Source organism: Hippocampus zosterae, chromosome 5 (genome assembly GCF_025434085.1).
Source record: "Hippocampus zosterae strain Florida chromosome 5, ASM2543408v3, whole genome shotgun sequence".
Classification (NCBI taxonomy): Eukaryota; Metazoa; Chordata; class Actinopteri; order Syngnathiformes; family Syngnathidae; genus Hippocampus; species Hippocampus zosterae.
This window is the reverse complement of record NC_067455.1, coordinates 14,114,294-14,142,096: the sequence shown is the minus strand read 5'-3', so window position 1 is coordinate 14,142,096 and position 27,803 is coordinate 14,114,294. Positions and strand designations below refer to the sequence as shown.

The following is a 27,803-nucleotide window of genomic DNA, read 5'->3' as shown; positions in this document are numbered from 1 at the left end:
CATCGCGAGAACATGCAAACCTGAGCGTTTTTGTCATTCTTTAAGCCCAGACACACACATTCAAATTGGCTAAAGCTGTGGTCATTTTCTTGCTATTCAGAGACGTACTTCCACAACAAGATCGACCAGCTACAGTATAAAGTACATGAATTGTCCACAAGGTCAAAAGTCTTTTTTTAATTGTCTGTAAAAAGAAGAAAATACCGACTGTATATTCCCTTTGCGCACCAACTTGCATCGTAAAACCAAGTTAAATCTAACATGATCTGAAATGCCACAAAAAAACTGACACGTGTTCAGTGTAATGTATCATTTACTGGACTGGATTTGTAAGAAAAGTCTGTTCAATGACACAAGATGCAGAGTAAGTCGCACTTCTTTCTCCTCCTCATCCTCTTATCCTGCTTTTTGGAAACTCACAGATGAAAAACATAGCCATGTCACACTCCACATGACTCCATGTCCCTGTGCTGAGCAGCTCCACACAACTCGCATTGTGGCTGGAAGAGGTGAGCTCCTCGTCTTGACTCCATGCAGGAAAGTCCTTGAGTGGTTTGGAATCTGTGTCCCGGGAACTGTTTCTTCCCTCATGCTGAAGAATAAATGGGAAAAACACAGTGATGAGTGGCTTCACACACAGGGAACTGGAACACCCCTGGTGAAAGAATTTGCACAGGGAATTGGTCTTTTTCCACCACATTATATTAGCCTTTATGGTGAGTCATAACATGCCTATTTTGAGCACTCTGTGATTTATTGAAACCGAAACAATTGTTGCTGGTAGATTTAAGAAAATACTGTGTTGATAGGGCTTTGTTTCAGAACAGTGACAGTGAGTATAGTATGCACATACTATGAGCGTGTCTGTGTTTTTAGCCTGTACTCCGATGTAAACCCTCGTGAGTCCAGACTGACTGACATAATCAGCTATGAGGCGGTTAATATCAATATTATTCGGCATGGCCAGGATGCCGCCTCTCAGCTCGCAGTTCATCGAGGCCTCCGTGAATCTTTTGGCCTCCTTCACCAGCAGGTAGTAATGCTCGTCACTTTCTGTCAGGCCCAACATGACTGGAAAAGAGAGATGAGTCCACTTACAAATGTTGATTGAATGGCAAAATAGTCACTTCTTGAATGATGGTAATAAGTAACAATGGTGAAAGATAAGCGTTGGACAAACTCACTATTTTTGACAAACTTGACTGTGTTCCTCAGCTTGCCCAAATTGACATCCATCTGTCCAATCACCTTCCTGTACCTTCCACAGTCACAAGTAGTGCCTAAGTGATTAAACACAAGATGTTTTATATGAGCAGAATCATCTCCTTCTATTACAGATTCTGCAAGAACCCAATTGAAACTACCACTATAATTGGTGACAATTGCTGGACTTGCCATTTGGCATACAGGGCAGACCAGTGCCCTTATTTAATTCTTTTCCTCCATTTTACCCCAAGAGACCGGCCCACAATTTAGAGGGAGAAACCCACTCAACCAATTACAACATGGACAGTAAATTGAACAAATCTACATCAGTGACAAAGCTAGGTGGTGGTGGTGGTGATCTAATTCACCAGGATAGCATTCACACTCGCAACAAACGGCAGCCACCATTCAGTCAACAAGAACCACTCTTCAGCTCAGCATGTCTCGTATCAGTCATATCACAGGGCTTGTGAAATGTCGAAGTCAATCTTGGCCTACATTGAGCATTTTGCTCTTACTCCCATAACAGAAGTCATCAGGAGTGGCGCCCGAACATACATTTTGTCACAATCTTTCTTCAGAATACAACACTTGATTCTTTCAGTCGCGTTTAATTTTACCTGCTGTTTTCAAGTAAACTAAGTAGTTGACAACTCATTGTTTATCATACCATCAACTGTCATGGTTCCATGAAATCAAATGCACACATATCCAGAAACCTGTTCAACACATTCATAATACAAGCGGGAACACTTAAAATGCGGCACTTAGAATTGTCACGAATTAAGAGGTTTTGTGTCAGTGTGCTTTTTCTTTTGGATAGGATTTCAATAAATGGGCAGTTAATTGCAGTACGGTGTCGGTTCTGATTTGCTGTTTGCTAGGAAATGCATAAGCTAGAAGTAGGCTAAAAGTAAAGAAACAACAAATACAATGGCATTGCATAGTAAATTAATCCCAGCAAAACATTGCTTTTTACTTAGTCTTGATACTGCTTGATTATGAGTGTGTTGAGCAAGGGATGTATTCCTTTTATTTCATGGAACCCTGACTGTCGAATTGTATGGCAATGACTTCTCAGGTAGAATGCAAACCTTCATGTTTTTTTCTTCTTTGTTTGTTTTATTTTCTTTGTACTTGTGCAGCCCTGGTGGCAGAGCAATTGCAACACAACTGCATGACTTCCTGTAAATACTTTCATACGCTTGTGAGGATACAGAGTCCTACCTGCTTTCCCCTTCAAACCCAAGGGTCCATCCAAGCCTGTGTTTCCTTTGTCTCCTACAGAAGAATACCAGACACAGAGGGCTTTATATTCATGCTCAGTGCAAGACGAGCACAAGGCTGAGCTAAAACAAATTGAGGGTAAACAGATAATTTGTCTTGTGCTGTCTTTGACTAATATTTGTTTTTTTTTTATGACCCGAGGCATTTAGGTGTGACAAACTACATACTTATACAAAAACTCTATACTTATAGAACATATATGTCCGATTCATATATATTTCAAATCCATCCATCCATCCATCCATCCATTTTCAAATCCCTTTGTTCTCACAAGGGTCGCGGGCGCGCTGCAGCCTAGCCCATGTGTCTCCGGGCAGCAGGCGCGTAACCCCTGAACTGGTTGCCAGCCAATCGTATTATATTTTGAATCATAAATTGAAATCAATTCCATTTTATCTGACAGTCAATTGATGATTATTTTGGACAGTGTGATATCTGCTCATTCACCACAAAAATTGATTTGTCAGATTTTTTTGTTGTACTAATACAATATCACCAGCAGATGGTAATATCACCCAAACGTGTAGAATTTCAGGCTCTCACTAGCACGAAGTCGTCAGAATTTGTATGATCTCATATCGTGTTCAATCCATGCATTAATATATTGATTCAATTTACTGGGCAGTTTTAAGACATCAGTGCTTCCCAACTATGGTGCTGCGCCACTGAATGATTATACGCATTATTCAATTTCACTTAATTCAAATGTTTATTTATTGATGACAAACACACAATTGACCTTTTTGAAATAAAATACTGTACTGGAAGAAAATCATTGCAACAAAAAAAAAACAGTCAAATAAACTAATTTACATGTATCTATCTATTCTCTCTCTCTCTCTCTCTCTCTCTCTCTCTCTCTCTCTCTTTCTCTCTCTCTCTCTCTCTCTATATATATATATATATATCATATTTTATTTATTGATGAAATATTTTAGTTAATTTATCAAATTGTATGTTTTATTCACATAATTTTTCAAATATACATATTTCATTTAGAGATTTATAGAACTAATATAAACATTTTCCTAATCTCATCTACCAATTAAAAACATGGTCCTTGAGCACAAAAGTTTGTCCACCCCTGCTCTAGATGCTTACTGAGCTGAAGTTTCACAGGTTAGCTGATAACATACATGACGTCACATACGTTGATGGTTTGAATCCTGCTTTGGCGCTTCCACTGTATATGGGAATTTAACTGTGATCCACTGAAAATCACAGTTTTGGTTGGTGTTTACCACAACAATGCTTCTGAAAATGAATTCTTGTTGTTCCAAGTGTTTAATGAGTTGTGACCTCACTAAACGTTTGCATGTCATGTTACAAAACCACTTTTCCTGTAAGCGTATTTAACCTACTGATTCTGAAGAAAAGTGGTTGCTCACAAGCGCAGGACAAGAGTAGCACTTGTAAAAACAACATTTCAGCCACATAGGGGGAAACATAACAGCATGACATAATTTATCAGGTTATCATTTATGATAACCTCAGAAATAGCTTAAAGGGGAACAGGATTCAAAACATTTAAGCATGGGTGTCAAACATGTTTTTGTTGTGGGCCACATTTTAGTTATCGTTTCCCTTGCAGGGCCATTATGACTGAAACCAAACAAAAGCAGTCAATAATAACGGTTTATTCAACAATTGTTTAAGTTACTGTAATGAGGGATTTGGTGAAAATGCTTACAATATGTCTCTTATTTATTACATATGAGAATTTTACATTTTGGTCGAGATTTTAGCGAGCATCATGGAAGTTGACATGTTTAATTTGCTTTCATGGGCCACATTAAATGATGTGGCGGGCCAGATCCGTCCTCCGGGCCTTGAGTTTGACACCTGTGGATTAATGCATTGGGAATTTTTCTCTTGTGCTTTGGAAACTACACCCGGTGGCCACAAAATGAGGTGCATTCACGTTTAAAAAATGTTTTTTTTTAGTTTTTTGAGCATCCTGTAGTACTAAACCACTGAAAACTATCCATGCATTCATATTCTATACTACTTATATTGGTCAGGATCACAGTGAGCTGGAGCCTCTCCCGAATGACTTTGGGTGAGTGAACTAGTACACCATGGACTGGTTGCTAATCAACCGTGGTGGACATCAACACACCTATGGAAAATGTATTCTCTTCCGTGACCTTAACATACATGTTACATACAATTAAAATATAATAGAGTTATTGTTATGCAATACATAGGTACTGTGTTTCTGTGCAAGATTGTAAAGACTTTCCCTATGTCGTACCTTGGGCTCCAATGGGCCCCATCTTTCCTATGTGACCAACATCGCCCTTCGATCCCACATCTCCTACTGCTCCTGGCAATACAGAAGAAGAAAGAAGAAGGTGGAGGCATTTTTGACATCCTTTCATGACTTGAACACATCATGTAAAGAAAAGATGGGACACAGCATACAGTACGCTGTCTCTTTTGACATGTTTCTGGAAAAAAAAGAGAAAAACATCACCACACTTCAATGAAGAATAATCCTAGAATTGTCCCTGCATCTCATTATTAGGTGAGTTTTGTGTGTGCTCAAAATTTTGATTGCATGTGTGTTAGGGTTGGGAAAAAAAACTTTGATGAAAAAGATGTGCGTGCATTGAATTGAACCAAATCAAATCCCACTGAATTGAAAATAATCAGAGCGTTTCACTTTAAATCGAACCTTCCTTGAATGGTATCACACCCCATGTATCCAGATATGTATCAAATGTTTTGTTTTGTTTTGTTCTGTTTTTTTGGAGAGATGCACGCTCCTTAGAGTGTAAGCACAATTTTAAAAAAACTGTTATAAATAGGTTTCCCCAAAACGTTCCAACATGGACCAAGGAAGAATGACTCACATGTTGGCATGCTTTTGTAATCATTTAATTATTGTGCTTATTTTAAGTTTAATTTAAGTTGAATTTCACATATCGGTGTCCTGAAGGTGCACAATTTGGTGCTGTTCCAAAGTGTGCTGAGCTCTGACAGTGGTCTTTGCCCTATCACTTCTGCCTGCTTTTCAAATTAATATTTGTATTTTGGTGGATTTTCATTACTTTGCTTTTTTTTCAATTGTTTGGTTACGTTTAATTCGAGTAATGTAATGGATTCAGTAATTATCAATGTCAATATACTTACAAAAAAACGATTTAAGTCAAACTTGATTATCTTCTGCCAGGGATTATCTTTCTACCCCCCTCCCACCCCCCCCACACACACACAGATTCAGTCTACTTCATATTAAATGTGTGCCTATGCAAGCACCGCCAAACCATGGCCTTCAGCTGTGATTATTTCCTCAGGAAACTATTCCACTGGAAATGAATGATATTTGAAATAGAAAGTGACACACTGGAGAAGGCTGTTGCTGTGAGAGTGAAGTGGCACACACAGAGTATCTTCACAAGTTTATTTGCTTCTTGATGAAGTCTAAGAAGTGTTCTTGAAGTTTCTGCAGTGGAACAAAATGACTGTCAATACACGGAATACTATGTGTGTACATAATATACAGTATAGGTACAAAGTACATCATAAATACAATATCTTGTAACAGCACATTACAATAAAGAACTGAGAGCAGACTGTGGAGCGTTTACACTTGTTCTTGACTGTTTATAGAAATGAGATGCGTTGCTTTGTTGTTCCCTGCGTTGATGAATGACTTTGGCCGTGTGCTTGCACGAGCCCGTTAAACCGTTCATCCATCTTTCAGATAACACTCGTTCCTATCGCTGCTGTTGCTTTTTATAATGGCCAAACCCTCCAACTGGCTTAACGTCTGGATTCCCCGTGCAGCTGCTGGAGGATAAAGAGGTGCACGGCCTCGGTTGTCATGATTGAGACACATTTGAAACCACCGAGAGCTGGTTAAACAGGATATCAAAAGGGACTTTTCAAGCTCTGATTAAAATCCAATGGTGAAACCTTTCTTCCGAATTGCTTGACCAGTTACGGACTGGCTTGCATCAAATTCAAATTTTTCATTTGTCAACATGTGCTTCGCTTCCAGGTTCCACATCACGTCAATCAACCCCAACAATTGCAAATTCGTAGCTCAAATGAGACTTATTTTAACGTAAAAGCAGCACCACTGTTTGTTGACGTGAATAAACCAAGAGCAACGCATTGTTTTTGTTTCCAGGGCATTAGCTGTCCTTAAATCCCTCTTAACATTCCAAAATTAAGCCACGTTTTCCTGTAAAATCTCCTAAATTAAAAAGGGGAATGTATGCGTCATCTGTGGAGCTCTTGACATACTGCAGCTACAATGTTGGAGGTTATGATGGTGCTACAGTCAGTGTACACAAAAACCGCAATGGCGCACGGCTACACGGCACTGAAGTCACTCCAATCTGAATAATGTCTACATTTAGTATTTACATTTACGAGTTTACTCAATAAAGATTTCTGGAGAGTAACGAGCTGACAGTCATTGCGTGTGTGTGCGTGTGTGCGTGTGCGTGTGTGTGTGTGTGTGTGTGTGTGTGTGGGTGTGTGTGTGTGTGTGTGTGTGTGTGTGTGTGTGTGTGTGTGTGTGTGTGTGTGTGTGTGCGCGCGTACGTGCATATGTGTCTCCATTGGGCTCTTACCACGCTGTCCATATTCAGCACTTGCAAAGTCCAATAGGATCCAAGAGTCGGGCAGCATTAAAAAGATTTTTATTAACGTGCAATGTCTTATTGTTGATCCAAAATCATGAAATTGTCATTTTGGCATTGAGGTGAGTCATTTGAAGTGGTAAACTAATCTAGGTTGTGCTACCTGGATGTCCTGGTGGTCCGTTCTTCCCCATTCTGCCCTCATCTCCTTCGTATCCAATCTCTCCTTGGTCTCCTGAATATTAAGGAAGAGGACAAATTAACCACAAGAGATTTCTCAAAAACAGTTTGGATTATAATATCATACTATACAGTATATATACGGTATATATATATATATATATAATCCCCGTCTCACCCCCCCCCTCGGGTGGTGTCTGTCCCCCATATATATCCCTGTCCCTGTATATATATGTATATGTGAGCGGCTGGATAGCTCAGTTGGTAACGGCAACGGTTTGGCATACGGGAGACGGTGGTTCGAATCCCGCTTGGGGCAAAAATGAGCACATAACACCATCCAGTGTGGGTCCTTGGGCAAGATCCTTCACGCTAATGCCTACCTCATACAATGATGAGAGACAATAAAACGAATGACATGCCGACTCAGACGTCGCCCGGCCAAACAAGTTCTGCATCAGGTGCTGGGGAACCAGAGCACCTTGATGAAAAATGGGCTACTGGAACAAAGCGGAGATGGGTGAGATGCGCTTACATGGCTCTGTTGGTATGCTACAGCCTTGTCCAGTCGCCTAAAGCGGTACACGAAAGAGAATGAGGCCAGACGAATAAACAGGCTGTTCGCAACACAACCTGCGAAAGTGTACGCTCAGTGGCAGGGTCCTAACAACAGAGCTGACCCACCAAGACTGGAAACTGAAAGGTACTGGAAAGGCATATGGGAGAAGGAGGTTGCACATAACAGCAGTGCACAATGGCTGGTGACCCTGAGAGAGGAGCACAGCAACCTCCCTGAACAGAACCCAGTTACCATAACAGTGGCAGACATACAGGAAAGAGTCTCAGATACGAAGAACTGGACAGCACCAGGCCCGGACATGGTCCACACCTTCTGGCTAAAGAAACTCACAGCACTCCATGAGCGCCTAGCAGTACAAATGAACCAGCTGCTGAGGGATGGGACTCACCCAGAATGGCTAACCGAAGGGCGAACGATCCTGATCATGAAGGATCCCTCGAAGGGTACAGCCCCATCCAACTATCGGCCAATAACCTGTCTCTCCACAACATGGAAGCTCATGTCAGGCATCATTGCGGCTAAGATAAGTGGACACATGGATCAATACATGAACGAAGCACAGAAGGGCATTGGTAGAGATACCAGAGGAGCCAAACATCAGCTCCTGGTTGTCAGAACAGTCGCACAAGTCCCGACTGTTCCCATGTATACATGTATACTCTACATGTATACATATATACATATATACATATATATACAGTATATATATATATATATATATATATATATATATATATATATATATATATATATGTATACATGTAGGCTTTCCCTGCCAGCATCTTACACCCTGCAGTTATGTGTTGGATCGTCTCAGGTGCCTCTTTGCACCTGAGACGATATATATATATATATATATATATATATATCCTTATCTCACCCCTCGGGTGGTGTCCTTCCGTCATTCAGCTCGGGTCCTCTACCAGAGGCCAGGAAGCTTGAGGGTTCTGCGCAGTATCCTTGCTGTTCCCAGCACTGCACATTTCTGGACTGAGATGTCCGATGTTGTTCCCGGGATCTGTTGCAACCACTCAACGAGTTTGGGGGTCACTGCCCCGAGTGCTCCGACCACCACAGGCACGACTGTCACCTTTACCTTCCAGGCTATCTCCAGCTCCTCTCTGAGCCCTTGGTATTTCTCGAGTTTCTCATGTTCCTTCTTCCTGATGTTTCCATCACTAGGGACCGCTACATCCACTACAACGGCTTTCCTCTGCCCTTTATCTATGATCACGACATCTGGTTGGTTCGCCATTACCATCTTGTCAGTCTGGATCTGGAAGTCCCACAGGATCTTCGCTCTGTCATTCTCCACCACCTTCGGAGGTGTTTCCCATTTTGACCTTGGGGTTTCCAGTCCATACTCTGCACAGATGTTTCGGTAGACTATGCCAGCCACCTGGTTATGGCGTTCCATGTAGGCTTTCCCTGCCAGCATCTTACACCCTGCAGTTATGTGTTGGATCGTCTCAGGTGCCTCTTTGCACAACCTACACCTTGGGTCTTGTCTAGTGTGGTATATCTGGGCCTCGATGGCTCTGGTGCTCAAGGCCTTCTCCTGAGCAGCCAGGATGAGTGCCTCTGTGCTGTCCTTCAGGCCAGCCCTCTCTAGCCACTGATAGGACTTCTTGAGATCAGCCACTTCAGTTATGGTCCGGTGGTACATCCCGTGTAGGGGCTTGTCCTCCCATGATGGTCCCTCTTCCAGCGCCTCATCTGCTGTTCCCCATTGTCTTAGACATTCTCTGAGTATGTCATCCGTTGGAGCCTTCTCCTTGATGTATTCATGGAGCTTGGATGTTTCATCCTGGACAGTGGCTCTCACACTCACTAGTCCCCGGCCTCCTTCCTTTCGGCTTGCGTACAGTCTCAGGGTGCTGGATTTGGGATGGAACCCTCCATGCATGGTTAGGAGCTTTCGGGTCTTAACGTCCGTGGTCTGAATCTCTTCCTTTGGCCACCTTATTATTCCTGCAGGGTATCTGATCACTGGCAGGGCATAGCTGTTTATTGTCCGGGTCTTATTCTTGCCATTGAGCTGGCTTCTTAGGACTTGCCTCACTCGCTGGAGGTATTTGGCCGTAGCCGCTTTCCTTGTTGCCAGTTCGAGGTTGCCATTGGCTTGTGGTATACCAAGGTACTTGTAGCTGTCCTCAATGTCTGCTATTGTTCCTTCAGGGAGTGAGACCCCTTCAGTGCGGACTACCTTTCCTCTCTTAGTCACAATCCGACTGCATTTCTCAAGCCCGAATGACATCCCGATGTCGCTGCTGTAGATCCTGGTTGTGTGGATCAGGGAATCTATGTCCCTTTCGCTCTTAGCATACAGCTTTATGTCATCCATGTAGAGGAGGTGACTGATTGTAGCTCCATTTCTGAGGCGGTATCCATAGCCTGTCTTGGTGATTCCTTGGCTTAGGGGGTTCAGTCCTATGCAGAACAGCAGTGGGGCTAGTGCATCACCTTGATATATGCCACATTTGATGGACACTTGGGTAAGTGGCTTGCCATTGGCTTCAAGTATGGTTTTCCACATCCTAATCGAGTTCGCAACGAAGGCTCTGAGGGTCCTGTTCACCTTATACAACTCCAAGCATTCAGTGATCCATGTATGTGGCATCGAGTCATAGGCTTTCTTGTAATCAATCCAGGCTGTGCACAGGTTGGTACGTCGGGACCTGCAGTCTTGTGTGACTGTTCTGTCAACCAGGAGCTGATGTTTGGCTCCTCTGGTATCTCTACCAATGCCCTTCTGTGCTTCGCTCATGTATTGATCCATGTGTCCACTTATCTTAGCCGCAATGATGCCTGACATGAGCTTCCATGTTGTGGAGAGACAGGTTATTGGCCGATAGTTGGATGGGGCTGCACCCTTTGAGGGATCCTTCATGATCAGGATGGTTCGCCCTTCGGTTAGCCATTCTGGGTGAGTCCCATCCCTCAGCAGCTGGTTCATTTGTACTGCTAGGCGCTCATGGAGTGCTGTGAGTTTCTTTAGCCAGTAGGTGTGGACCATGTCCGGGCCTGGTGCTGTCCAGTTCTTCATATCTGAGACTCTTTCCTGTATGTCTGCCACTGTTATGGTAACCGGGTTCTGTTCAGGGAGGTTGCTGTGCTCCTCTCTCAGGGTCACCAGCCAATGTGCACTGCTGTTATGTGCAACCTCCTTCTCCCATATGCCTTTCCAGTACCTTTCAGTTTCCAGTCTTGGTGGGTCAGCTCTGTTGTTAGGACCCTGCCACTGAGCGTACACTTTCGCAGGTTGTGTTGCGAACAGCCTGTTTATTCGTCTGGCCTCATTCTCTTTCGTGTACCGCTTTAGGCGACTGGACAAGGCTTGGAGCCTTTGTTTGGCAGTTTCAAGTGCTTCAGGTATGGTCATCTGGATGTACCTCTCGGGTATCGGCCTTTTCATCACACCTCACCTCAATTGACTCACATCTTTCCGAGGCCGCCTTGATCTTAGCCTCCAACCGTCTTTTCCATGGTGGGTAACGTATCTCATGGCTTCCATGGTTGCTCTTATAGCCCAGAGTCTCCAGGATCACTGATGCTGAAGCGTATATCAGCTCATTGGTTTCTGTGATCGTTACAGTAGGGATCGCCCTCAGTGCTGCATTCACACTTTCTATGAAACTTTCAGATGGTACTTCACATAGCCGTTGTAATCGGTTTCTAGGTTGCCCAGCTTTCATTCTCGCCATGATCTTAGCTTTCAGGTCAGTTGCTACCTCGCTCAGCATTTCATTCATTGGGGCTGGCCACCCAATCTCATCATCTGCATTCATTGGGGCTTGCCTCCCAATCTCTTGTAAGACCTCCTCCTCTGATCTGGCAGCCTGGGGCCCTTCACCATCGGACCTGCGTTGTACCTCATCAATCTCAAGTTGTGACAGCAGTTGCCGTTTGTGGATGTTGGAACACTGAGCTACTAGTTGTTTCGCGGTCAACCGTGACTGTGGGTTTCGAAGTAACCATTTAGCCCACATTCTCTGCATGTAACCCCTCTGACTAGGGTTGCTTGAGTAGTAGCATTCCAACAGAGCCATGTTATCGCATCTCGCCCATCTCCGCTTTGTTCCAGTAGCCCATTTTTCATCAAGGTGCTCTGGTTCCCCAGCACCTGATGCAGACCTTGTTTGGCCGGGCGACGTCTGAGCCGGCATGTCATTCGTTTTATTGTCTCTCATCATTGTATGAGGTAGGCATTAGCGTGAAGGATCTTGCCCAAGGACCCACACTGGATGGTGTTATGTGCTCATTTTTGCCCCAAGCAGGATTCGAGCCACCGAACCACCGTCTCCCGTATGCCAAACCGATGTCTTACCAACTGAGCTATCCAGCCGCTCCCATATATAGCGGCCATATATATATATATATATATATATATATATATATATATATATATATATATATATATATATATATATATATATATGTATGTTGCCATCACTACGTCATGTGATTGAAAACTTATCTGAAATTCAAAATTGTGGGATGTGGTTGTGTGCAAATTCAAATGCAAGGTTAATCCTTTCTGGATGTTTTTTTAAATGACTCTGCATGCTACAAACCAACCAAACAAATAAAAAGGCCAGGGCTTTTTTTTAAGCGAAGGTTCCTTTGAACTATTAATTATGACATAATTATTGTGACTTAAAAAGAAAAATGAGGTGCACGATAGAGGTTTTGGCAACATGAGATGTCTGATGTTGCTGCCAAGGACACTTTGTAAATTAGGTGCTGGGCAAAGGCAGGAAAGAAACAAACATCTTTGAACTGGGCCATATTAAGACTCTCACAGTACTTCTGAAAGCCTTCACTGGCTCAGAATTGTTTTCTACTCACTGAAATGAATCATACGCAGAAAAATTATTTCATGCTATATAATTAGATGGTAATTGGTGTGGCTATTTTCTCCTGATAGACTCTCTTTAAAATGGCATATTTAGTTTAAATCATCGCTTTTTATTATTTACAATTTTATCTATGGTTTTATTGCTCTTTTTTGACTGCAAGGTGTCCTTGGGTGTTTTGAAAGGCACTTATAAATAAAATGTATCATTATTATTATTCTTACTTTCCCATCAGCGAAGAGAGAACTCAAGCTCCAGAGGTGACCACAATTTCAACTCGACTTGAGTTGTTCTAATTTCACATTCTTGGGACATATACAAAAATGTGAATTTGTTAATTGAATGCAAGGAAACCACTGTATAATATAAAAATAAAACCTTTTCAAGGCTCTGACAGACACATCATGGTGAGGGTCTTTGCAAAGTGAGACGTTTTAAAGGTGTTGCCGGAATGGATACGATGAGTGTAAAGTGTAACCAGTATAGGCCTTATAGGTTAGCATGATGAATATTTATATAAGCAGAAGTGTCCACGGTCTTTCCTATGTCAAGTTGCATTTGTAGTTCACAAAATAAAAAAACGAAGAAACAAACGAACCCCACCAAATGCTAATGTATTGCCTGATTTCATGAATGAGGATGTTTTTAATCTGCAAAATTGTTAGACGCTTTCCCAGAGTATATCAAATACTTTTTAGCGACTTGAACATGTAAGAGAGACACCTTAGGACCTAAGATGTCAAACTAATGGCCCGGGGGACAGATCTGGCCCACCACATCATTTTATGTGGCCCGTGAAATCAAATCAAACATGTCACCTTCCATGATTCTAAAATCTGGACCAAAATTTCAACTTCTCATTTGTAATAAATAAGAGATAATGGAAGCATTTTCTTGTCACCAAACTACTCATTACGTAACTTATACAACAGTTGAACAAACCATTTTTCCTGACTTCTATACATAATTTCTGTCACTCCGGCCCTCCAAGCGAAACGGTAATGAGAATGTGGTCCCCGACAGAAATGAGTTTGACGCCCCTGCCTTAGTTGATGTGGTTCACAATGGCCACTTCTTCAGTTTGCAATGGACTGGAGCTGTGCTGCATCCGAGGGAACGGAGGCATTCTCCACATACTCTGTGTAGCTATAACAATAAGCTATAAGCAATACTGTAAAATGAATACCGATCAAGTTTGCATTAAGCCCGTTTAGAATTGTGTGTCATTTGATTTGATCAATAACAATCAGAAGTGGTCCATTGTGCATATCGTGTCGCCATTTAAAAACAAGATGCTGAGGCATCCATGTAAAGGTACGACTTTTGAAGCCTGAAAAAGAAGCAATGAGAGAGAAAAGTGACCAAGCGTGACTGCAGCGTGCTTCACGAAACCTCAACCACACATCAGGCCGCCCTTAGAATACACAAACATGGGCAAGGTCATTGTCAAGTGATGGATTCTGCAGTCATTTGGATCTAAGAGTCTTGTCCAAATAATCGGTCCAGTGTCGTGGTAGCTGTCTAAATACACATTTCAGTGGGACTTTCTCAGTGGCACCACACACATAAACAGGTCTTAACTTCCTCACTCACTCCCTCCACGTCATCTCACATTACGTTAGTGTCCTGTTGGCACAAAGGTTGAGGGAAAAAATGCTGCTTAACTTTGCCTGGTGTGTGTTTTATTGGCTCTGTCTGAATCAGCAGGGGAATAAGCTACTGGATGTTGTAAAATGGAAGGCATTCCCTCCCAAAAATCTGTGGGGTAGCAATCAGCTCGTTGTTAAACGACAGGACATTGCATGCTGGGTACCTTTACCAACAACTCTATAAAGCCCTGGGGCATTATTCTTGGTGTTTCCTTAGAATTTTCCATTCCGTCTTTCATTTGACCATGTACTTAACAAGACAACCAAATTACGTGTCAACTTGTTAAATAGCCAACAGCCTGGAATGGAAAAGTATTTACATTGCTGAATCCCTGTTTAAGGTGGGAATTAGAATGACCCAACACAATCAAAGAAACCAAAGATTAACAGCATACTGCATATGTGGTCATGTTTACCTTTAGCTCCAGGTATGAGGGAGTTGCTGCAGACGTGGGGAGACGTGGAAACATAGGAGAACGCCACCGAAACACAAAATAAGAATAACCCAGTTGTGTGACTTGCCATTATGTACTAAAGGAAAGTGAGAAATGTATGTGAATGACACCTCCTCTGTGCTATTTTGCCGACTGAGCGAATGTAAGGAAAGATCAGTCGGTCAGTGCAGCACTAATGAGCAGATATCTTTTACGCCAGAAATGCTTTCTTTTTCTCTCTCTCTCTCTCTCTCTCTCTCTCTCTCTCTCTCTCTCTCTCTCTCTCTCCCCTCTCACACACACACACACACACACACACACACACTTGTTTACATGGGCTTATCACCCCTTGTCATATTATCAAACAACACTTACCAGAGTCTGGTATTCCTCTGTGTCTTAAGTCAAAGTACTACTTTGTATTTAACATGAAGATTATACAGCAGCATTACAAGCTCCTGTGTACTTAAAACATTGGTTAGTTATATGACTTCAATATACGACAACAGCTGTCACCAACGTGGTGTCCTCACATAAATGAAGCATGAAGATTCTTCTCTTAGGGTTGAGTTTAGAAAAGCATGTATGAAGAAAAAGCAGAAACAACACGATGCAGAAGATTGTGCATTTTGTAATTATGCATAACGGAAACAAAATGCTGCAATTGACAGGCCAGCCGTCCAGCGTATACCACGGCTCTCACCCAAAGTTCACCCACGACCACGAGGAGAAAAAAGATAATGGATGGCTGTCAATTGTAAGTTGTGGGCAAGCTTGTCCTGTCTCTGGAGTTGATGCACATTTCAGAGTGGTTGACAATAACCCCAAAACAAGGGGAAGAAGAAGTATGTCTGCAGTCGTCCTTGTAGTTTCAGAATGATAGAATAAGAAAAAAAAAGTCAAGGATCTGCTGTAAAATTCAATCTGTTCTTTGGCCCTTGTCACACCCCTTCACATAGTGGAAATTGGTTCCATATTTTTCAGCTGTGTGTTTGCCATCTCCCACACTGATATTGAAACAGACCCAAAGATGACTTGGTCGTCAGTTTTTTTTTTACATCACACTGAATATCATCACATCAAAACGCTTTTTTGAGCCTTAAACCAATACCAATGTGTGTTTGACCAACCAGCAAGACAGCATAGAATTATGCACCAACAAATTCTGTTTTCTCAGTATGTGACCATGCCGTGATTAGAGGAGTTGGTGGGATCGAAGAAGGAAAACAGGGATAGAGATAAAGGGAGTTCATATGAAAAAAAGGAAAAGAGGCCTAATTACAGAAGGAGACACTGGGAGGGCAAAGAGAGGGGAAGTTAGGGACGATATTGTGGTTAGCACAAAATGTTTTTGGCACAGAGAGCAAGAAGAAAGTGATTCTCGATTGTTTTTCTCCTGAGATGACTTTTACTCTATATATGTGACATTAGAAGAAACATCCATCCCATCTGCAGTTGTCTCTGAAGTACAACAAGAATTATGATGAATGACTGAAAGTCTTTTTTGTTTCTTTTGCACAATCCTGAAACTTGTTTCATGTCTTGCATAGACAAAAGCTAGAAAACAAGTCAGGCTTCCTGCTCGTGATATCACTAATAAAGCAAGATCAATGTTTCTTTTGGCATTAAGTCATATTTGTTCAAAACTTTGAAGACTTCAGGATATAGTTTCTGCTGAGGAATTTATGGATTTCAAAATCTGTGTATTTTGGTTCAACAGCTCTTTTATGGTCCAGGCTTTTAGTGTTGCTGACAATAGCTGGCCGGTTGGAGAGACGTGTTGTAAAGAAAAACCAAAGCCAACAATATTCTTTTGTAAGGCCAACCTCATACTTCTAAACTGTTACAAGTAAGAGGTCATGTTGTTTAACTCTAACAGATGACATTGCAGATTTTTCATGTATCATGCTGTCTGAACACCAAGAAACATTGAGATTTTCTTACAGGAACAATACAAATGCCTTGATAACAAAATGGTGTGCCATGAATGCTAAATGGTCTTTCATTTGTGGAACACATTCGAGCCTAGGGCTGCCTGGTGGTCCAGTGGTTAGCGTGTCGACCTCACAGTGCAGAGGTCGTGGTTCAATTCCAGCTCCAGCCTCTGTGTGGAGTTTGCATGTTCTCCCCAAGCCTGTGTGGGTTTTCTCCGGGTACCACGGTTTCCTCCCACATTCCAAAGACATGCATGACAGGTTGATTGAAGACTCTAAATTGTCCCTAGGTGTGAGTGTGAGCGTAGATGGTTGTTCTTCTCTGTGTGCCCTGCGATTGGCTGGCAACCGGATCAGGGTGTCCCCGGCCTACTGCCCAAAGACAGCTGGGATGGGCTCTCACGACCCTTGTGAGGATTAAGCGGATCAGAAAATGGATGGATGGATGGATATTCGAGCCTACTAGGCACTCAAAGCGCTTCACACTGACTCCTCACTCAGCTACTGATTGCGCACGTATACAAACAGTGTCTGGCCAACTCGCTCGACAGACAAATTGACTGGAAGGTGAGCTTGCCGCTGGTTGATTTGTTATTCCAGATTAGAACAAATGGACGGGTCTGAGAGTCATAAAAGGCCGTGGACGGTGACATACAGGCAGAAGACCGAGAATGTATCGTGATTTTTGACAGTATTCTTATGAGTGACTCCCAAAACAGGTAAATCACAGTTAGAACCACTTTACAAAAAAAAAAAAAAAAAATCCAAATTGAACTGTGCTTTTCTAACGCTGATCTGAGAAATGGGCTGCTGTGTGGAAGGGACCGCCACAGTTGGATAGGCAGGCCATAAATTCCAAAAATACCTAACCTGCTCCAAACTTTATTTTCAATAGTTGTCAAAATGACTGACGAAATCTGAGCCTTCCACACTCCAGTCCTTCGAGCAGCTTTGTTTACTTAAACCGAACGTTGAGACGATAAGAATCACAACACAGACTTTGTGAAATTGCTGAAATAATAGTCGCTTCCTTGATAGGTGGGAAAACCCTTAATAAGACTGCTGTTACATCGGGAAGGGCATCTGGCATAAAATATGCTTGTAACACACCCCTGATGTGGCAAACCCGAAAAAAACAAAACAGGCAAAAGACTATAACTTTTTAATGACGGCTACACTTTGTATGTGTGTGCCATGACACGTTTTTCGTCTTTTTACACAGGCTTTCTCGGCATTCCTGCTTGATGAGTACAAACTACACAAATTTACTTTACAAGCATCCTGAAGCTAATTATTTTTTGTGGTTCATGTTCCTTTTTCTAATTAAGTATGTGATTCACACCCCGAGATTCAGAGTTGACTGTCGTTGGTCAACGCCACAAAACAGTCTCTGCTTGACTGACTCACAGTACCGCTTATAGAGAGAACACAATTGTCAGTCAAGTACATCAATCAAGACAAGGCAGTTTTATTGATAGAGCACATTTCAAGTTCCCACTTTAACTTCTCTTCTCTCAGGGTAAAATGAAAATCATTTTATGTTTTTTCCCAGCAAGACCAATGTGACTGGGAAGAGCTGGGATCAATGAATAATATCAAAAGAACAAAACAGTGTTTATATTTTGTCAATATGTTAAGAATTCAGGAAGTTATGACATTTTAAAAGGCTTCAAAGAGCGGTTAAAAATGTCAGCAACTGTCTCCATTGTTACAATGGAATGGCCGGTGACTCAGTCTCTCTGCGAAGTGGTGTGTGGCTGTTTCGGAACAAGGAAGGGCAAAGAGAAGCATTTTGAGTCGGATAAGCACATGAAATGACGATTTGTGCCAAATAAGACATTTCTGCAGTGCAACCCCCGAGAGTCCCACATCACGCTGGTAACAGGCGGCTAACCTTTCCTGGTGGACGGCTCTCCATCATCTACCCCGCTTTCACACAATAGCGGACAAAAATTTCACATTGGCTGTAACTTTGTCTGCATGTTCCGTAAAGTCCTCAAAATAAGCCATGATGGATCGATATAATAGGTTCCTTGATTCATGTCTGATGCCACCATGATGTTGAAGACGCTAGTCATTTTATGACAGGAAAGCATCCATTGATTTTGAACGTCTTAGTTTGATTGAGGGTAGGATTAGTTTACCTTTTTGCTCTCCTTTGCAATTATTTCAGTTCTGATTGAACATGACACAAGAATGGTATCAACATGAAAAACACGGAGACAAGAAAAGGTTGCGGGAAATGTTTTGGAGTCGGTTCTCAACTTACCAAAAATAAATCTGGGAAGGCAAAAGCATTTCCAAGTTTTCATTCCTCACTTCAGTTTCCTGAAAATACAATCATTGTGAGGAATTTGAACACCGGCAACATTTTGAGCCCAACTCGTACGGTTGTCCCGCAGGAATTGTTGAGCTATGATGATCAAGGCCCGTCAGGATTCATAACATCATTTCATTTCATTAGGAAACCCACTAACATTTCCGTTTTATCAGCCCCTGTAGCATATTACTCATGGTGGGTAACTGCATGACTGCTTGGCTGCTAGTGAATCAAATGCAGACACAGACACATCTGGTAAACCAAATACATGAATCAAACACCAAATGGAACTATGATATATCTAAACTTCATGTAAATTATCTGTGAAATTCAGATGAGGTAATTTCATAGCTTGATCTAGCAAGGCTTCCCCTGGGACTGTTGAAAAAATAAAAAATCAATATAACACATGACGCCAGCAACAAAGGGGAATGAGAAATGTACACAATCTCCATATTAAAGAGATGTGCACTCAATCTGATATGGAGATCCATCAACATAGCTCGATATTGATCACATGAAACATGTTAAAAATAACAACAAACAAATTCAACAAGGGTAAGAAGTGGAATGTTTTTGACTGCGTAAAACAAAAATGACCAGTGGTGAGGCATGCCGTGAAACTGAAGCAGTCCTATTGGGCCTTTTTGGCCTGTGGAACTCCGGACGCAACTGATGGGTACTGGCTGGCCAAGCGGAATGCAGTCTTGGTTGACATGATCGCGATCCACGTCATTGTCACATTGTCACTGTTCTGGGCAGAATTTTCTGGCCCATCTCTGCATAAAAATAACCATCCATCCGTCGATCCATCCATTTTCTGAAACGCTTATTCTCGCGAGTGTGCTGGAGCCTATCCGAGCTGTCTTCGGCCGGTAAGAGGGGGACATCATGAAAAGGTTGCCAGCCAATCGCAGGGCACAATTAGATGAGCAACCATCAGCGCTCACACTCACACCAAGGGACAATTTACAGTGTTTCATTAACCTGTCATGCATGCTTTTGGAATGTTGGAGGAATCCTGCCACAGCCACGAGGAGAACATGCAAGCTCCACTGAGGAATCCTGCACCTTTACACTGTGAGGCTGACACACGACCCAGTCGACCATTGGGCCGCCCCATTAAAAATAATTAAATAACATAAAACTTGCCCCTTAAACCCAAATGTTTGCCCACTCTGGCTCTAGATTAGGGGTGCCCACCATCGATCCTCAAGAGCCCCTATCCTGCATATTTTACACATTTTTCACTTCTTTAACACACCTCATTCAAATGATCAGAGTGGCACTTCAGGACCGGACATGGCACCTCTGCTCTTGATGAAAATGGTCAGGGAGGTGTCATTTTTCGAACAGGAAGTAGCTAAATTACTTCAAAATTGTTCATCTCCATATGTCTGCAACTACAGTTCGGCTGAGGTTATGGAAAGATCATAGTATTTTTTCTTTCTTTTGTTTTGGTTTGCCAAGGCACACGTATGAATGACATGGAATTACAGTATGTATGACTCAAAATACCAGTGTTGAACCACAACACCGGTATTTGTGAAGGATTGGGTGTTTACATCTGCCTGAAAGTTTGCTTACTTTGGTTCTATGTCCAGCGCTTCATTTGTAGAGAGTACATTTGCTTTTAAGACAAACGTTTGTCTTTTTCATCCATGAATGGTGGCTTTTCTCAAGTTTACACAAGCGGCTCTGTTTCTAAACCTCAGCCATCGGTTTATTGCCTTAACCTGATCCGAACCTTGCCCTGTTTGTCCATTGTAAGTTTGGGACCCACATGAAACCTATTTTACTGTTGGTTTGTGAATCCAATCTGACACTTGGTGCAAATCCAACTGGGAGAATCAGAAGCACCTAATTGAAGCATCCATGCTTGTGATGTGTAATTGCAGCAAGTCATCTGCAATTTTCAGAACCACTTTTTTTTTTAACAATTACCATTCATTTTTGGAGAGTGGGCATCACACCATGTTCTAATTTGTAAACAGTAAATTGTGGGCTGCACGGTTGCCGACTGGTAAACATGTCCGCTTCTACATACTTGGTCAATAAAGATGCTTCTGATTCTGATTCTGACAAATACGGCAGCATGACGGCCTAGCAGTTAATACGTCTCCTTCACAGGCTTGAGTTCAAATTTCATCAGCCGCTTTCTGTGTGTTCTGGTTTCAATGGATAATTCCAGTCGAACCAAGAGCCTTTGTTTTTCTTGTACTGTTTTGTTTTTCTCTGTCAGACTTATTACATGAACTAATGTACATACCCAACTATTTTCAACACCCTGTTGCTGTCATAACCCCACAAAAAATGAAAATGTGGTGTAACTTTGGGCCATGGGAAAAGTGTTATACATCAGTGATGCATGTTTTTCATCTGTCATCCTTGTATTTTTTTCAAATGATGTTTGTCAGCTCACCGATTTTGCTGTGGCTTTACATCAATTTGTTTCCGAGTTGGAATCAATTACTCCTCATCATCTCCTAGTCAACATTTGGAATCTCAAGCCTTTTCTTGTCTCAGAGTTTAACCGCTGCATCATTGGGAGGATTTATACGGTCTAGTGTGGGAGCGTAGAGCAGACTGTCTTGGACCCATATGTCAGGCAGCGCTTCGAAATGTAACACTTTTCCCACACTATTGGACCTCATCCCATCCATCACACAATACTGCACTTCTCAGTGCCAATGATAGATGTGCAATGTTTTGGCCTGTTATGATGCACCTGATAAATCTGCATCAATAAAGTAATGACTGATAGTGTAACTTTTTTTTCCAAATCCAGTAACTATAAAACACATCTGCGCGAAAGCCCTTGTGGGTTTTAACATCAGTCTTCAAATGTAAATCCAGCTGTCTGTTGTCATTCCGTCAACGGGCCGAAATTAAATTCAGAATGCCAGCGATTTAGACTTTGTGGCGTAAGAGATAGGTTTGAAGCCAAGCACTTAGTTGTAGTCTTCTTTCTCTCACTTTCATCAATCAGAGAATAACAAGATTTGCCGTTCACCTGTGTTTTCTTGATATTTTAAAACAAAAGTATTTTCATCACATCGGGGAGAGTAGTCCCACATCCTAGCCCCGTCTTCCTCAACTGGCGGACCGCGATCCACGACCGGACCGCCGACCTCCTCTGTCCGGACCTCCTCTGTCCGGACCCTCGGCAAATTGTATAAAATAATACATTATAAAGTGATTTTTACGTTATACATTTTATATTTTGGGACTACAATCTGCGCATTACCGCGATCGCTTGTTAAAATTATCTTGTTAGCTTGTTAATAATATTCCTCGAATAATTTGGTCCTCAAATAATAGTAGTAATAGTCCTCAAATAATATTTGCATGCCTCAGACATTGCATTCACCTTTAGTGGAAGAACAGAACTGCACATTCCTGTGCTCCCTTGTGTCACGTTGAGCCCGAGGCGATGAGGGATCGCCTCGTGCACAACAGAAAAAAAAGAGGTGGATCCCCGGAGAAGCAGACAACGAAAAGATCTTGTGAGAACAAAGGGTCTTTAATAAAGAACAAAAGGAGCCCGAACAGGGAAAACGGTAACAGAAAACGCTGGTCAAATAAGGACCAGGAAAAAATAAGGAAGACAACTGAAAACGCTCGCGAAACGATAAAGGGCGAGGAACAACCGAGATAACAATCTGATCACTATAAGAGGTACGCGAATGATTGAGGCCGTAAGGCAATAGGGCAGCGAGAAATAGTCGAACGACGAGAATAGCAAATCGAGAGCAATGGCACGGTAAGGAATTCTCCGGCAGTGGGAGAACTGCCGGAGTCTCATTAATATAGGAGGGTAATCAGCCCGAAATTACGGACAGGTGCGCAGATGGCGGGAGAGAAAACCCGCCACCTGCTGGCGGACACGCGACGTGACAGTACCCCCCCCTCAATGGACGCCTCCCGGCGGACTACCCGGCTTGGATGGATGTGCAGCGTGGAAGTCGCGCAAAAGGGACGGATCAAGGATCCAGGAGCGAGGCACCCACTGCCGCTCCTCAGGCCCGTAGCCCTCCCAGTCGACCAGATACTGGAACCCCTTTCCCCTGCGCCGAGAGTCCAGGATGGCACGAACCGTGTACACCGGGTCACCGTCGACGACCCGCGGAGGGGGCGGCGGCGTGGTAGGAGGAGCCAAGTCACTGGAAGACACGGGTTTGAGTAGGGAGACGTGGAAGACGGGGTGAACCTTCATGGTGGGTGGCAGCCGGAGCCTGACTGCAGATGGACTGATGACGGCCTCGACCTCGAACGGTCCAGTAAATCGGGGTCCCAGTTTCGCAGACGTGCCGGCCAGCCGAAGATCCCTAGTCGCCAACCACACCTTCTGTCCTACCACGTATGAAGGAGCCGGGCGCCGGCGACGATCCGCGATCCGCTGGTTCCTGGCCGCCGTGCGGGACAACGCAGCCCGGGCCTCCTTCCACACGCGATGGGCCCGCTTGAGGTGGTGCTGCACAGAGGGGACCTCCACCTGCCCCTCCTGGGACGGGAACAGCGGCGGCTGGTACCCGTAGGCGGCCATGAAGGGGGACCTACCAGTGGCAGAAGAGACGAGGGTGTTGTGCGCGTACTCCACCCAGGGTAAGTGGTCGACCCAGGATGAGGGACGGTGAAGGCACACACAGCGGAGGGCCGCCCCCAGATCCTGGTTGGCACGCTCGGCTTGTCCATTGGACTGGGGGTGGTACCCCGAGGTCAGACTGGCCGTGGCCCCGAGGGACCGGCAGAACTGCTTCCAGACGCGGGATACGAACTGGGGCCCCCGGTCCGAGACAATGTCCAGTGGAATGCCGTGGAGACGGAAGACGTTTTCGACAAGGAGGTCGGCGGTCTCCAGCGCCGACGGCAACCTGGACAAAGGAACAAAATGAGCCGCCTTGGAGAAGCGGTCCACGATCGTGAGTACGACAGTTCGACCCCGGGAAGGCGGGAGACCCGTGACGAAGTCCAGGGCGATGTGGGACCACGGGCGAGGAGGAATGGGCAACGGCTGGAGCAGTCCCGCCGGCGGCTGATGGGACGACTTGCCGCAGGCGCAGGAGGTGCAGGCCTTGATGAACTCCGTCACGTCGTTGCGGAGCTCCGGCCACCAGAAACGCTGGGCGACGAGTTGCACAGTCCGGTTCACCCCGGGATGACACGCCACCTTGGACCCATGTCCCCACTGCAGAACTTCAGATCGTAAGGGAGGAGGTACGAATAGCCTCCCTGCTGGGCACTCCGTCGGCACCTGAACCCCCTCCAGGGCTGCCTGGATCCGCTGCTCAACCTCCCACTGGACGGCCCCCACGACGCACCGGGTCGGGAGGATGGTCTCCGGGGATCGATCCCTCCCCGCAGGCTCGTGGAGACGGGAGAGGGCGTCGGGCTTGGTGTTCTTAGACCCGGGAGAGTAGGTGAGGATGAAGTCGAACCTGGTAAGGAAGAGGGCCCACCTGGCCTGACGGGCGTTCAGTCTTTTGGCGGAGCGGAGGTAGGCGAGGTTTTTATGATCCGTGTAGACCGTAAAGGGTTCCTTTGCCCCCTCGAGCCAGTGCCGCCACTCCTGCAAGGCGGTCACAACTGCCAACAGTTCACGGTTGCCCACGTCGTAATTGGACTCGGCGGAGCTGAGTCGACGGGAGAAGAAGGCGCAGGGGTGCAACTTCTGGTCGACCGGAGAGCGCTGGGACAGCACAGCCCCCACCCCCGAATCCGAGGCGTCCACCTCCACGATAAAGGGGAGATCAGGATCAGGGTGCTGTAGTACGGGGGGACTGGTGAACGCCGCCTTCAGGTTTGCGAACGCCGCATCCGCGGTCGGATCCCACTTAAATGGGGTTTTAATGGACGTAAGGCGGGTTAAGGGGAGCGCCTTCTGACTATAACCGCGGATGAAGCGTCGGTAGAAGTTGGCGAACCCCAGAAAGCGCTGCAGTTCCTTGCGATTGGCTGGAACCGGCCAGTTAGTGACTGCACGCGTCTTAATGGGGTCCGCCCTTAACCTGCCCTGTTCAATAATGAACCCTAGGAAGGAGATGACGGGGACATGGAATTCACACTTTTCTGCCTTGACGAAGAGCCGGTTCTCCAGTAGACGTTGTAGCACCAGCCTAACGTGTTGCTGGTGCTCGTGTAATGACTGGGAAAAAATTAAAATATCGTCAAGGTAAACGAAACAAAAGATGTTTATCATGTCCCTTAGCACATCATTGATTAGATTTTGGAAAACGGCAGGGGCGTTGGTGAGCCCAAAAGGCATAACCAGGTATTCAAAATGACCCAGAGGGGTCTTAAAAGCCGTCTTCCACTCGTCACCCTCCCGGATGCGAACCAAGTGGTAAGCGCTGCGCAAGTCTAATTTGGAGAAAATGGTGGCTGACTGTAATGGGGCGAAGGCGGAGTCCAGCAAGGGTAGCGGGTATCTATTCTTAATTGTTATCTCGTTTAATCCCCGATAGTCTACGCAGGGTCGCAGGGTCTTGTCTTTCTTCCCTACGAAGAAAAAACCCGCCCCTAACGGTGAACGCGATGGTCTAATAAGACCTGCGGCGAGCGAGCTGTTTATGTACTCCGTCAATGCCTCGCGCTCGGGTTGGGACACCTGATACAGCCGCGAGGTCGGCAACGGAGCGCCCGCCTGCAGGTCTATAGCACAATCGTAGGGGCGGTGTGGAGGCAAAGAGTGGGCACGATCCTCGCTGAACACCTCCTTTAGATCCCGATAGCAATCCGGCACTCCGTCAAGGCAGATCTCCTCGGGGGGTGTGACACGTTCATGCTTCCCGACGGCCGATTGTAGACAGTGCTGGTAACAATATGGGCTCCAGCTGTCTATTGCTGGGCGCGCCCAGGAAATCACGGGATTGTGTGTCTTCAGCCAGGGTAACCCGAGAACGATCGGGGCATTGCGAGACTGCATTAGGTAAAAACGGCGATGTTCGACATGGTTGCCGGACAGTAGAAGTTTCAACGGCTCCGTCCTATGCGTAACTACCGCCAGGAGGCGCCCATCAAGATCACAAACCCGCTTCCTATCTATCAACCTCTCCACGGAACAACCCAGCTCGGATGCGAGATCGGTGTCCATTACACAGTCATCTGCCCCCGAGTCTACCAGAGCCCGAACCCGCCACGACCGGGACCCCGTTAATATCTCCCCCTCGAGTTCGAGTCTGTTGGGGTGTCCAGGCCGCGAGTCGACTCGCCTAGACTCGAAGGGGGGCGCGCGCGGTCGTGACTCACAGTACTCCTGGTGGGCAGGGGGTGACGACCCCGGATGGCTGGTTGCGGCGTGAGGAGATGGTGGAACGCCGTCAGTCGTCGCTCGGTCGCTGAAACGACGCTTTCTTTCCTCCGCACCGGCGTCCCTGCCTCCCAGCTGCACCTGTTCCTCCGTGGGTGTTCGTCGGAACTGGGACCGATCACCTCCACGCTCCCGGCTTCGCTCCCTCAGGCGATTGTCCATGAGGAGGGAGAGGTCGATTAATTCCTCCAGGTTGGTGCTGTGGTCGCGGGTCGCCAGCTCGTCCTTGAGTTGAGGGTTTAGCCCGCGGCGAAACAGGCCACACAGCGCCCGATCACCGTATCCACTCTGGGCGGCCAGGATCCGGAACTCGATGGAGTAATCCGCTACCGATCGCTCTCCCTGGTGGAGGGCGAGTAGCCGGCCCTCTGCCTCTCTGCCTCGCACGGGATGATGGAACACCCGGCGGAACGCAGCCACGAAGTCGGGGAACGAAGTACGGAGATTCGGCTTAGCGTCACTGGTCGCAATCGCCCACGATGCCGCCGGACCTGTTAACAGACTCATGACATAAGCCACCTTGGCGGCGTCATTAGCATAGGCAGAAGGCTGTAGGTCGAATATGAGAGAGCACAGGTGGAGGAAGTGTCCACACTGCCCGTGCTCGCCCCCGTAGCGAGGGGGGTGTGGAAGCGATGGCTCCCTCGTCATAATGGGATATGAGGAGGGCGCTTCGGGAATAATAGAACGAACCCCGGGGGGAGATGGTCTCCGCTCTTCCACCCGGACCAACCGAGGTTCTAAATCATCGGACCGATGAGCCAGCATGGAGACCGCGCCACGGAGTTCCCTAATGGCTTGGCCCTGCTGACTCATCTGTTGCTCTTGTCGGGAAAGAGCGGACAAAATCCTTTCGATGTCTGCGGGATCCATGGTGGCCGGAGAATTCTGTCACGTTGAGCCCGAGGCGATGAGGGATCGCCTCGTGCACAACAGAAAAAAAAGAGGTGGATCCCCGGAGAAGCAGACAACGAAAAGATCTTGTGAGAACAAAGGGTCTTTAATAAAGAACAAAAGGAGCCCGAACAGGGAAAACGGTAACAGAAAACGCTGGTCAAATAAGGACCAGGAAAAAATAAGGAAGACAACTGAAAACGCTCGCGAAACGATAAAGGGCGAGGAACAACCGAGATAACAATCTGATCACTATAAGAGGTACGCGAATGATTGAGGCCGTAAGGCAGGGGTGTCCAAACTTTTTGCTAGGGGGGCCAGATTTTATGTGGTAAAATGTCGGGGGGCCGACCTTGGCTGACATTCTTTACATTGAACAACAATATTGTTCAACAAATTTTAGTAAGCCAGTCTGTTTCACGTTTCCATTTTTATTTTAATTTCAACAATCTTAAGAATTTCTTTTGGTTCATTTGAAACAGGTATATCACATGAAACTGCTTATTCACTTGACTTTTTCTTAAACAGAAGTCTCCTGAGTGCAAATTGATTGATTTGA

General features: G+C 45.1%; 2 protein-coding genes across 2 annotated transcripts in view; one reads left to right on the top strand and one right to left on the bottom strand.

The window, feature by feature from the left end:
• LOC127600853 (F-actin-uncapping protein LRRC16A-like) overlaps positions 1-27,803 on the top strand; it is a 692,893-nt gene that overhangs the window by 535,424 nt on the left and 129,666 nt on the right. The window lies entirely within an intron of this gene.
• colec10 (collectin sub-family member 10 (C-type lectin)) lies at positions 296-15,009 on the bottom strand. Its single transcript, XM_052065780.1, has 7 exons — positions 14,770-15,009; positions 7,252-7,323; positions 4,748-4,819; positions 2,434-2,487; positions 1,185-1,280; positions 854-1,071; positions 296-592 (listed from the first exon to the last, which is right to left on the bottom strand). The coding sequence occupies exons 1-7, from the start codon at positions 14,876-14,878 to the stop codon at positions 389-391; spliced, it is 825 nt and encodes a 274-aa protein (XP_051921740.1). The 5' UTR covers positions 14,879-15,009; the 3' UTR covers positions 296-388.

Bases quoted from the DNA above. Each gene is read 5' to 3' on its own strand.
- colec10 (XM_052065780.1), bottom strand. From the start codon at position 14,878: ATGGCAAGTCACACAACTGGGTTATTCTTATTTTGTGTTTCGGTGGCG. The intron at 1,281-2,433 runs GTAGGACTCTGT...TTAATCACTTAG, and splicing joins GGGTTTGAAGGGGAAAGCAG to GCACTACTTGTGACTGTGGA. The intron at 593-853 runs GTATGTGCATAC...TTTATTCTTCAG, and splicing joins AAAACACAGACACGCTCATA to CATGAGGGAAGAAACAGTTC.